Genomic DNA, 13,014 nt, shown 5'->3' on the forward strand with positions numbered 1-13,014 from the left:
GAGTTTTATTAATATGTAGTTTAGATAGGAAAGTATTATTGACACTCCAAAAATCTCATTCTACACTCCTCACAAGTATATTTTTCTTTCTAAATATAGAATGTTTGGACTGTAGAATAAGAAATTTAGAGTACCAATAACAATTCCCTTTAGATATTGCAAGATACTAATGATCAGTTAGTCTAATAGCATTCAATTTTTGCTTGTTTGGAAAGCGGTTAGGCTCAAATGCCATGGACGACAATTGTTGAACAAAAAACACGACAAGAAATCATGTACATAAAAAACGAAAGTAGAGACTCCAATTTGGTTATTTACCACAATTGATTTTTCTTTTTGAGCAGATGAACATAGGCATGAGCAAAATAACATGATCCCTGTATTAATCTTCTTATTTACTAGTTCAGATGCAGGAAGGATCATAATTCAAGTTTCGAACGACAAAAAGGCCGAAGGGACCGAACAAAAAGCATAAGCTACAAAAATGGCCCAGACGCAGAAATAACAGTAACAAAATTTTCTGTAAGAAGCTTCATAAACCTAAGACGACATTCGGTCTCCGAAACTGAAATATCTCAAAAATTCTATGTGCTACCCAAAAGACAAACTGCCTGTAAGGTTGAGGTATATTTCTGCTCTTTCTGTACACCAAGAGACAAGGGAGTCATTTACATTTCGGTAGAAACATAAGATCTAGATGATCCGACATTCAGCTACTTCAATGGGACCTAAGAATTCGGCACTTGGGGACGGGCTTCTGCAGCATGTTAGTCCCTTGGAAGATCATCATTTGGTATATTTTCCTGTAATCGTGTATCTACAAAACGAAATTATGTAAATAAACAAGCTTAACAAAATTATGCACTAGAAGAAACCATGCAAGAGTTCACACACACCTCATTTTCGGTTAACTTCTCAAAACCGAATCTCTTTTTCCAAATTGATTCTGCCTCACTAGCGGCTGGCAGCACAAGGCTTTTCAAGTTTAGAAATGCAAGAAGCCTCTCAATACATGAAAACAACGTCTGGAAGTAACCCTACAAAACAATAATCAGTTAAGTCAGTAAGAAAGATAAGGAATAACCCAAAATTCCATCACTTTTTCTTCCAAAAGAAAAATGTGGCTATGTGATTATCCACACGCCAGAGTAGTAATAACCTGTCCTTCAAAATCAGCACATGTAGCCACTAAAGGAAGCTCTGCCACTTCGGCTCCATAGATACGAAACATTCCAGCTGACACGACTAATTGACTGCGTAATAAGAAAAACATGTCAAAACAGATGACCTTAACTGAAATAATATTGCATAATAAGCACTCAGAAACAATCCTTACTTTACTGTAATAATTGCACAGTACATCCCACCAAAATCTTGGGTATGGATGGTCCTCCTGCAAATTCAGTTGATATATTCAGTCTAGATTGAACGTAATTACGTAGTAGTTAACACAAGGAGACCAAACAAAAGAGTAACAGTTGAGTAAAGCTCATGAGAAAAGAGAACATTCTTGCTCACCCGTAAAGCATTTCTTTGATGAAGTCCTGGCGTGAAGTAGAATCAATTATTGGGGAAAAACGATCCTAGTGCACAGAAATGAAATCGAAAATTTAATATGTTGTTTAATGCCGCCTGAAAAAGGACAGAAGTTCATCTAATAACACCACAGACACAGGAGGGCCAATAATGCACATTAAGGTAGGTCAGATCATCCACTAACATCACTAAATGCAGCACAACATTTTCCTCATTAACGACACCTCTCAGTTGGGTAATATTATAAAAATAACAGATTCTAACAGAGCAACAAATAAGAAGTTTGCTCACATGGAAGATTTCAAGAGCCTTGGAAAGCAACTGAACACTTTCATCATCAGTAGACATTTTCCCACTAAGCACCCTCCATTTTATATCAAGATTAGCTCCACTCTCAGGACCTTCCTCATTATGCTTCTTCCTTACAACATTCAGGAGGGAGTCTGGAAGCTTCTGTTCCCCATGAACTACCAACTTCTGCAAAGCTGAATGAACCCTGAGGCAATCTGAGCAACAGAACCACTTGTCTTGTGGTAATTCCTGGAGAACAAATGAAAATTTAATAAAAATAGCAGCAAAAATACAGAGCATAACAAAAACAAATGCTGATAAAATGATATTCACAATAATAAAAAAAGGAAGATGAGCACCTTCAAATCTTCAATTCCTTTATCCTTCAAACAACCTACATGATACTCCTTTTCACACTGGAGTGAGGAAAAGAATAAGCACATCATTTAGAGCATAACGGCTAATCATAAACAATTAAGAAATTGAAAACACTTCAAAGACAGACTCAATATGTTTATAGATTAGGTTAGCAATGAAAGTACCTGATCACACAAAATAACTGTGCCGGGACCAAAATCAGAGCCGCTGAACTCATGGCTACTGCAAACATAAAAAAAACAAGACTATTTATGATAGGAAATAAGTTGATGCACCAAATGTTGGGATTTCCAGCCCACTAAAAATTGTTGCCAAAAGTAAGTGTTCTGTATAACTGCATATATTTTCCTGGTTCATGACAACTGAAACGAGAAATAACCTGCACAGTGCACATCCACCAAGCTTCTCCTCGAAAGTTGTGACAATACGAATGCATCGGTTGGTTATTTGTTCTATGGAATCGACCCCTGCAACCCTTCCAGCTGCAACAGCATTGGCATTATGCTCCACATATTTCTCTCTCTCAAACATAGTCTGGCAATTCTTACAGTACCAAGTATCGCCAGGGACAATTGGTAGAGAAAGGCACTCTGCAATCGACAAAAAATAAATATATAAAACATGCAGTTCATGCACAACAAGCATACTACATACATATCGTCTCTTTCATTTTTTTTTTTTTTTTTTGCTTTTACATGTGTAATGCTTACAGAGCTAGCATCTAAACTAGTTAGGAAAAGAAAATGCAACAAACAATTAAAAATGGGACAGATTTGAATGCATGTGATCAATAACCATAACCTATGTTTTTAGAATACAGACTCCTGTAAACATGAGGGATAATTAGTTTTCCAGTTCATGAATCCTACTATTCCAAAAAATAAAAATGATACGGCAACCTCAGAAATTTTATTAAATATAAACATTGGAACTGAATAAAGAGAGAAAAATAATAAAAGCATAAAATGAACATGATAATTGGAGATAGATCCTAACAATTAATACTATGCAAGTTAAAGAATACACATCCCTCTTAACCCTCCATGTGAAGGCAACTAAGACATTGGATTGTGCATGCACTTGCACACTTGCAGAAAGAAGCCCAAATGTTCCCCCTCAGCAAGCACATTGTCAAAGACCCTCCTATTCCTTTCATCTGACAAAATTGCCATCATTGCCAACCCTACGCTTATGAATCTAAATTTTGAAAAGAAAAAATAATTTATTTTCTTCATTCCTTCTCCTATCCGCTGCCCACTTCCCTCTCTAATCCTAATATTTCAATTTTGTAGGTCACGACATCACCATCACTTGGGTGCTAACTCGATCTAAATATTATTTTTTCTAATTTTGTTTATTTCTGTTTAACTTCAGTGAATCAAAATTTTAAAATATGATGAACTGGGAAACTTAAGATAGTTCACAGAGGGGTTGTAATAAGACAAAAAAAATGGTGCAAACAGAAGCAACCCAATATGGACATACACCCCTGATTTCATGTCCATTTCCGGCCTCTATCTTTTGAAAGAAATAAATATACCAAAAAATATTTCTTAGAATAAAATAAATGAAATGCACCCTCTGTAACTCTTCCCACGCTTCCATGTCCTTTTTAACAACAGCGGTGTACAGTATTTCATTCCCAATTAAGTATCCATGATCGGTCCCTTTTTAAGGGGGGCCTCAAGAGTTCTATGGATGCAAATAAAGGATTTTTAACATAATTACTAAAATATTACGAAGCGAAAAGTTCCACATGGTATCTGCGAATACGTATTGATGCACCAAAGGTAACTGTGGGACATCACCTTTGTGAAAAGCCCTTGGACAATTCTCACAGCACAAGAGATCTCCTCCAGCTTTGCAGATGGAGCATAGGTCATCATTATGCTTGGCAGACCACTTCCGACGACTAGATAGAGATAATGCCAATTCATGGAGAGATACCCCATTAGATGTGTAAATGTTCAGGTAACTGCCAAACAAATGAATGTCAAAAAATAAATTTAGAAATTATGGATAAAAAAAGTTATTACTGCAAAATTTCCCACAACCTTTCCACCAAAAAAAAAAAAAAACAGGTGGGGACGCCCATGGAAGTCTAGCAATTCAATCATGTCATGTGCAAGAGCTAGATCAAGCCTAACTCACTGCAAAATTTTAGGACCAATGTGAACAAGTATAATAACCAAAAAATTTAACCAAGGACTTACGGCTTGCGACGTGACTTAAAACCAGCATGCGCTTCAAATGTCGATGCGCTGACCTGCCAATCAGATGTAGGAAAATCATAGATCTGTCAAAAAAACCATAGGTGGTGGTAATTCAGTAGAAAGTAAACATACCTCATTATTGCAGCAACCACAAACAATGCCAGGACCCTTTTTATAACCAACCAACAATTTCTGCCAGAAAAAAAAAATGGCCACTCAGAAAATAACATTTCACTTCAATTAGGCAAAACAACAACTAACCAGATTTAGTGGCAACCTTTCCCTTAGAAAAATAGCCTACTTCCGTGCCATCCGGCAAGACATCTTCCTCAAAAACTAACTTGTGCAACCGAAGATCCCTTTCAAACAAATTTGAGACAAGCGGCAAATTAAGTGCATTGATTATGATAAAGAGAGGCACACAAAATAGCTCAATTGTGAAATAACAGAGCTCGTCAAGAAAAAAGAATTAAATATGAGACAGATACAAAACGAGAGAGAGAGAGAGAGAGAGAGAGAGAGAGAGAGGTTGAATACTTTTTGGTTACTCTTCCCTGACTCTTACTTTCTGACGACTGACGCTCTGGCACGTTATGAGGATGCTTTTGAACTTTAACTGGCTTTGATGAGCTACACATTGGCACAGTATGAGGATGCTTTGGTACTGTAACTTGATATGGTGAGCTACACTTTGACAAGGTATCAGGACTATTTGGTACTGTAACCAGCTTTCGTGATCTGAAATGGTAAACACATGCACATCCTCAATTAGAAATCAAAACATTTAAAATAAAGGATCATTATGACTCTCTTGTACTCATATGCGATAGGAGAGTAAAAATCCTGAATTACGTATAATACGTAAAAGTATATACATACGTAAAACTGAAAGTATAGCTAGATTCACCCATCTGCATATATATAAGCTGCTAAGAAATGAAAAATGTTCACAACTCAACTACGCAATCAAATGTGAGCTGTAAAAAATGTAACTATTCCAACAACACAGGGCCCCTAGTCCAAGCACATGTTTTCATAAGGCTCATATGTTCAATGAATTTAAACCAATAAATATCACTATATACAGAAGCTTATCTTGATTGAATACCCCTTGATTTGTAAAAAGAATTAAAATCCCTCAATATCCCAATTGAGTACACCCTGTAATCATAAGATGTAGCTTCCTCTCTGTCAAAGTTACATTAAACCCACCCCATATTAGTCTTCTTAAACATGTTGCATACACCCAGAGGAGGATGAAAGATTTTTCAGATAAACAGATGGAACCAAAAATCAAAAGTAGGGAAGATAAAGTTTACTCGTCACTCTGGTTAGCAGCTACAGCAAGCCTAGCTCCAGACTCTTTTAACTCCATGCATGAGCTACAAAGTATCACTGCTGACCTTCTACCGTCTTTGTCAATAGATTCTACATTCATCGTATAAGAAAAGAGTTATGCATATGCATATTACTCATCAAGGGGAATTGCAATTAATTTATGCGGACATAAAGGCTACCTTTGCAATTGAGACAGATCGTACATTTGCTTATAGATGAGCAACCAATGACAAGTCGGACAGCTTCTTCCAAAGTTTCCAATGGAGAATTTTCGCATACAGTCATGACATCCCGAAGGGTCTTCCCATTCTCAAGATATATATACTCCGGCGGACGTTTGTTTGAACTACCCGCATGCAGCTCAAACACAGGAGGTGTAATAACCTAATGAAATTCAATATAATAATCTATCAACCCTTTATATCAATGGACATTACAAGACATGATACAAAAGAAATATCGTTAAACAATACTCACTTCAGTTCCTTTGCAAGAATCACAGTGACACAATATAGAAGAGCCCATAATCACTCCCCTAAGCCCAGTTTCTCCAGATTCTCTTATCTGACAACAAGAAATATGAAACACAAAATAAGTACTCCACCCTAAACCACAAATCAGCAATCATATGCACACTGAAAAACAGCAGCACCAATCGAAATAATACCTTTGATCGTCTAAGGTATTTGACTGGCTGCCCCTCGAGAATACCGGTATCAAGAAGTTCTTTCAGTTTACTGAGCTTCCTCCCCATCCTCGGCATTTTCGTATCAAGTTTCATTGGAGTAACAAAAGGGCTTTTCTGAATCTCCGAATCTATCTCTTGGGTATAACCTTCTGCGGGTAAATTCTGCATTTTTTCTGCCTCAAGTTTCAATGCTGACCGAGTGAACCTCCTCAGAGGCTTCCCAATCACCTCATCTTCCACCTTAACGCTGGCGTTCTCAATCAAAACAGGGACTTCTTCGTCCACCAAAGGCTTTTTGGGTTCATTATCTCCAATGCAACCGGTCTGGGGCTCCTCATCTACTGCCATCTCCAACACACAGTGCTTCAACTCGTCTTCCCCAACCCTCTCGCTCAGCACAAGCTCACCCACATGGGATTTCGGCTCGTCTTCGCTCGTGAGGTCCACCACATCGCTTTTTGCATCCTCTTCGCTCATAGCCTCCTCCAAATCCTCCTTAACCTTCACAATCTCCCCCTCCCCCATCTCCCCACCCCCCAATTTCTCATCACCATCACCACCGTTGCGCTCCTCCGTCTTCAACCTCTTACAGCCATCGTTCTGGGCCCTACGAGTCCGCCCTAAAGAGCCAGACACTTCGGCCTGCGCCTTCAACGCAAACACGAACTCGCGTTTCAGGCCCGTCCGGACATTAGACATCACCACAAACTCCTCCGAATCCGTACCCTTCGCCATGCACGGCCTCAGATCGATTCAAAACCGTAGAAATTTCCCAAATCCCTGGTTCAGATTTGGATTCAAAGAATTTCAAACCCAAAACCGAGCCTAAAGGTGAAACCTTTGTTTAATATATATGTCTCTGTGTGTGTGAATCGAAATTTAACAAAATATAAACCCTTGAATAAAGTTGGGATTTTGTGAGAGGGGAAAAAATTAGGGTTTCAGAAAGAGTCCGAGAGATTGGTTTGTAATTGGGAGGAAATAGGAAACGTCGGGTTGGTTTTTGTTTGTTTTTTTTTTTTTGAGGAAGAGTGGATGGCCACCACCCGCAAGTATGAAAGAGGGAGGGAGAAGGGGGAAAACGAAGAGTCCACCTGTAAATTTCTTCAGGGACGAAACTACCCCTGACACCACGACGCTGTTGGATCTTGTCTTTTATGGGAATTTTGGGATTGTGGTCCTCTACTTCGTATTATATTCATTTCCATCCCCATTCATTCAGGCTAGGCTACCACCAATTTCTCTTTAAAATATGGGATATATTACAAATTTGCAATTTACACCCTTAGGTTTGGAATCTATTGTAATCTCATACAAGGTTTTTAAAACATTTTAATCTCATACATTTACTATTATTTCATTTCAATTTCATACAACCTTAATCTATTTAATTGGCCGTCAAATGATGACATGGCAAATGTAAGGCCCACATATCTTTGATGATGTGGCAACAAATAAATCAAATATTAAAGAATCATTTTAGAGAGGGAAACAGAGATTTTGTGCAAATTTTTTTTTGAATTTGAAAAAAAAATAAGATGGTGAGGGTGAACCGCAAATAATTTTTAGGCATAGGCAGCGGGAAAAACTGAAGGAGGTGTGCAATGGCTAAGAGCATCTCCAGTGAATGGCTTTATATGGAGCTAGAAAAGTGGTGGATATAGCTCATTTTAGAGTTCCGAGGAATCTTTAGGGTTTTATAAAGAATCTCTCCCAATGAGAGACTATTACCTTTTGGGCTCTATATGGAGCTATATATTTCTTTATGTAGTAATTAGATTACACGATAAATTTTTGTCTTCGTTTTTCTTAAATTGATTTTTGGATAGGTAAATTTTTTTAAGAACTTTTCAACCTATAAAAATTCAAATTATGACAAAGTTAGATTTCATCACTTATGCACCATTGGATTAGGTTCTCTTATCTCAATCCCATTCGTTAGTTTGTTCTATAAAATCAGACAAGATAAAATTTCACTTCATGACAACCATTGGATTGAATTATTTTATCTCAATCTTATCTGTTGGTTTATTTCTTTGATTGGCACATTCTGCGAAATCAAACAAAATAAGATTTTATTTCATAATGACCATTAGATTGGATAAATCTTATCTAAATCTCATCCATTGGTTTATTTATTTGATTGGCACATTCTTCGAAATTAAACAAGATAAGATTTCATTTCATCACAACCATTAGATTGGATTTATCTTATTTCAATCTCATATGTTGGTTTATTTATCTAATTGACACATTTTCCGAAATCAAACAAGATAAGATTTCATCATTCACTCTTTATAAATGATGACACACTAATTTCATGGTACATAAGCTTCCAATCCCTTTACTCTAAAAAACCTCCTAACCACCAAATTATAATGATAACTCTTTGTCTGATGAGGATAATACTACCTTTGCAATGGCAGGGGATATCTATCAGCACTTCCAGAGACGTTTAGAGGCTGCTCAAGTGCAAAATGAGTCGAAACACGGCGGCACCTCGTCATGCCGACAAAGAGTTAATCAAGATCGGGAAGAGAGCCATGTTCGACTTATGTATGATTACTTCTCTAACCCTCCATTGTACCCACCACACTTCTTCCGAGCCAGGTTCTGCATGAGGCGTGAGTTGTTCGACAAGATCATGGAAAGAGTCGTCAAGTTTGACAATTTATTTCACTCAAAGACGTGATGCAACCAGAAAGCATAGATTCTTACCATCTATCAAGATAGCAGTAGCATTCTGAATGCTTGCATACGGAGCAGTGGCCAACGCCGTTGACGACTATTTAAAGGTGTCAGAGACAACAACTTTAGAGTCTTGCAAGAAGTTTTGTTGTGTCATCAATGACGTCTAAGGACCAAAATATCTTCGTAAACTGACGAAAGGTAACTTGCACATACTTTTGAGAAAAGCTAAGGAATGAGGGTTTCCTGGTATGTTTGGGAACCTAGTTTGCATGCACTGGGATTGGAACAAATGTCCAGTGGCATACCATGGTTCTTATACTGGATACAAATGACACCCAACCATTGTCCTCAGTGTTGTTGCATCATATGATACATGGATCTGACATGCATTCTTTAAACCTCCAGGTTCGTGTAATGATCTTAATATACTTTACAGATCACCTCTTTTTAATGATGTTTATGAAGGACGTGCTCCACTTGTTTGATATTCCTTTAATGGTATTGAACACAACAAGGATATTATCTTGCAGATGGTATATATCCAAAGTGGTCGACTATTGTCCAAACAATGACAGATACTCAAACAAGGGATAAAAAATTATTCTGCAGTATGCATAAGGCATAATGAAAGGATGTCGAAAGATATTTTGGTATACTTCAAGCAAGGTTTAGAATTGTTGAGGACCCAAGCCAACAATGGTATTAAGAAGATATAGCAAAGGCTATGAAGGCTTGCAGAATTCTTCACAATATGATTGTGGAAGACAGCCGTCAAGTAGAAGGGGAAGACTATGAAGATGATCCTTCGCAATATCATGTAAAGGAAGCCCCTAATGAAGTTGATCGAGATCCAGTGTTTAAAATATCGGTATCGGTGGAAATATCGATAGATATATCGAATATCAATATCGATTGCCTTTGATGGAAATAATGGAAATTTGCTCAAAAACATGGAAATTTAAAAATATTTTTTAGGGAATGTCATATGAAGCCACAACACACTTATGAATCAATAATTAATGATTAGATACTGTGTAACCAATAAGTATGTGATATGTGAGAAGGAAAACGTATTTCTAATGACAAGTAATAAAATAAAGCATTTCACTAGAATGAATAAATTATACATAACTTAATTGAAATTTTCGTCATGAAAGTAATACAATTTTATTTAAGTAAACTAATACCATAAAGAAAGAAATTAAACAATAAAGAATGCATAGACTCATGGAGTTAAAACTGATAGCAAATCTTCATCTTTCATTTTGATTTGGCCTTCCTGCGTAGTACTTCCCAATTGCACCAATGCCTACACCCACTTCTCTACACCCACTATCTTCATCTTAGGTGGCATAAGTAAAGACATCCTCATCATCCCCACCACCATCATCCTCTCCACTATAATTTCTCCCATCGGTAACATCATTTGTTTAGACATGCTTTCCACTTTGAATGCCATACATTTCCCTCTCAAACGAAGAAGTATCACCACTCTCAAGTTCTTCAAAAATGTCTTTCTCAACATCAATTCCTTTAGCATTAGCAAGATAGGCTACTCGTGAATCAGGATTTCTGGCTTCATCATCCAAGTGGGCTGGCATAATCCATGCATGAAGTGGATCATTGCCATTTTCCTCACTGGGTTGGCCTTCATTTTCAAGAAGGTCTATGTAATCATTTTCTTCAATCATGTTAGCTTCAGCCTCTTCATCTTGTAACTTAAGCTTCATATTATATTAGCAATAAACAAGCATTTCTAATCTAGAATATGCGAGAAAATTCCTTTGTTTGGCATGAATCAAAGCAAATGTGCTCCAATCTCGCTCACATGCCGAAGATGATGCAGTTTGTGCTAGTATACGCACCGCAATCTTTTGCAAGTTTGGTGTAGAATGCCCATGCATATCCCACTAATCCCCTATCAACATAAATCATATTATGAGATAATTGTTATTTTGTAAGTAAAAAAATATACATCACTTGATAAATAAATATGTATGTATGTATGTATATGTATATATATATATATATATATATATATATATAAATAATTCAATTGAAAAAATGATAAACTTGGCGGCATTGTCTTTTGAGACTGCACTACTAATTCTTTGCGAAAAGACTTCTTGCATTCCCTAAAGTCGATGATCTGCAAAAGCATTGAAATTTAAGGTATACTTTATATGTGAATAATGATCTTGCATAATTACTAATCCCCACACAAGTCCCAACAATCAAGAACAGAGAAGACTCATTCATATAGGCAACTATGTCTGCAACCAAACAATTTTTAATTAAAATGAGTGAGATCTCACCTCATTTCCAAATTTTTGCAACCCGAGTTGCTCACTTAGGTTCAACCTTTGAAATACTATTTGTACTGCTTGAAGTACTTCTGCATCATGGCCAACGTCGGACTTGTACTGATATTTCGGGTTCAAATAATAGGCTTAAAACATGAATTTAAGTTGGTATGAGATCATACACCATGAAGTAAATCAAATGACATTAAATAAAGGAAAAAACATATCTGCTACATGTAATGGATGAGATAATGTGGTATCTTACCAATCATTGATTATTTTAAGAATCCATTTCTTCCCCTTGAGGCGTGAAATTTATTCTTTCATCTTCTGAAACATATACAAGAAAAAGAATATGAGAAACATTATACTACAAGATAAAGAATATGAGAAACATTATAGTACATGATTGCTGAGATTCAATTAGCATATTCTTAAAATGATGTGAACTGGCCATATGAGGAGCCACACCTTCATATATGATGTATTTGCTCACCATTCTTCCTAGTTTTTCTTTAGCACCCTTCCACAAGCCTTTAACAGTTTGTTGCTTTTGCCTTGATGAATCATAAAGTTTAGGCTCAAAATGAGTAAAATGAGTATCTTGGGTGCTCTGTGTGCAACGATATAGGTAGGGTGGTTGACTGCTACTACCTGCTCTTGGAGCACTTCGCTTAGTGGCATGATAATCATTTCTCAATGCTAACATGGCTGCATGATAATCATTTCTCAATGCTAACATGGCTGCATCATAATCATCTTGCTCATCTGGATGTAGGTCTTTAGGATACATGTATCCATCATCCTCGTCATCATTCGACTCAATGTGAATACTTCTTTTGCTTATGAAATCACCTTTGAGTTTAGCTCGTATACTTTCCCTAAAGGCTACTTTATGTTGTCTTGCTACTTCTTTTTTATTTTTTTGTATCCATGCTTTCACTTGTTTTTTTGTTTCTTTTGGCACTGCCATGCACTTCTTCGCATTTTTGTGCGGATCATAACCGGCTAAATGATACTTTAAACGTTTAATGCCTCCACTTTGAAACTGAGCATTACAAAATGAGCATATAGTGCCATTCTTATTTCCAGGCAGATGAATAACATATTGCTATGCTGGATCATTTCTTTAAAAAACATGGGCATTTTGATTGGGCTCATTTCCTTCTGTAGGGGTGCTACCACTTACCATATATTAAAAACCTACCACATAAAAAGCAAGTATTAATAAAATGAGTTGGGTTTTTCAACAACTAAGGAAAAATAAATTACAATACTAAAAGATTGAAAAGTATTAAAGATGTGAAACTTGCCTTGTATTGATGACTTGACGTCTGCAAAATAAAGAATGTGGTGCCTGCACTCAGAATTTTTTTTGTTCTCCTACTTTCATGCACAGACTTGAAGATGAAGAGTTTGAAAGGAAAATAGTTATGAAATGAAAGAACACATTTCACGTTGGTGGATTTTTTTATTTATTAATGTAAGAAATCTCCACCTTTTGTGGAGATAAGAAACTCTTTTTGTTTGCTGAGTAACATATAAGAGATATTACATTCCTTAACCCACCTAATCT

General features: G+C 36.7%; 1 protein-coding gene across 2 annotated transcripts; it reads right to left on the reverse strand.

Annotated features, from left to right (window-relative positions):
- Window positions 1-357: 357 nt before the first annotated feature.
- On the reverse strand, window positions 358-7,558 carry LOC137742260 (uncharacterized). 2 transcript variants are annotated; one of them, XR_011069378.2, is made up of 18 exons: window positions 6,424-7,500; window positions 6,234-6,320; window positions 5,936-6,140; window positions 5,738-5,846; window positions 4,956-5,156; window positions 4,696-4,777; window positions 4,551-4,610; window positions 4,419-4,471; window positions 4,014-4,180; window positions 2,585-2,795; window positions 2,370-2,427; window positions 2,187-2,243; window positions 1,828-2,076; window positions 1,519-1,632; window positions 1,337-1,393; window positions 1,160-1,253; window positions 897-1,037; window positions 358-817 (listed from the first exon to the last, which is right to left on the reverse strand). XR_011069378.2 is itself a non-coding variant. In XM_068482078.2 (18 exons), exons 1-18 carry the CDS (start codon window positions 7,177-7,179, stop codon window positions 719-721), a joined length of 2,751 nt encoding a protein of 916 aa, XP_068338179.2. In that variant the 5' UTR covers window positions 7,180-7,558; the 3' UTR covers window positions 358-718. The 2 variants fall into 2 exon arrangements, 1 of the variants encoding a protein (XP_068338179.2); XM_068482078.2 differs by having other exon boundaries at window positions 1,519-1,583; window positions 6,424-7,558.
- Window positions 7,559-13,014: the final 5,456 nt, after the last annotated feature.

Source organism: Pyrus communis, chromosome 11 (assembly GCF_041283825.1).
Source record: "Pyrus communis isolate YQ-2024b chromosome 11, ASM4128382v1, whole genome shotgun sequence".
In the NCBI taxonomy this organism is placed as follows: Eukaryota; Viridiplantae; Streptophyta; class Magnoliopsida; order Rosales; family Rosaceae; genus Pyrus; species Pyrus communis.

Excerpts from the sequence above, each read along its gene's own strand:
- LOC137742260 (XM_068482078.2), bottom strand. The coding sequence starts at position 7,179 with ATGGCGAAGGGTACGGATTCGGAGGAGTTTGTGGTGATGTCTAATGTC. Across the intron at positions 5,157-5,737 it reads GCTGCTAACCAGAGTGACGA|ATCACGAAAGCTGGTTACAG; the intron begins GTAAACTTTATC and ends TTACCATTTCAG. Across the intron at positions 4,181-4,418 it reads TTTAAGTCACGTCGCAAGCC|TTACCTGAACATTTACACAT; the intron begins GTAAGTCCTTGG and ends TTTGTTTGGCAG.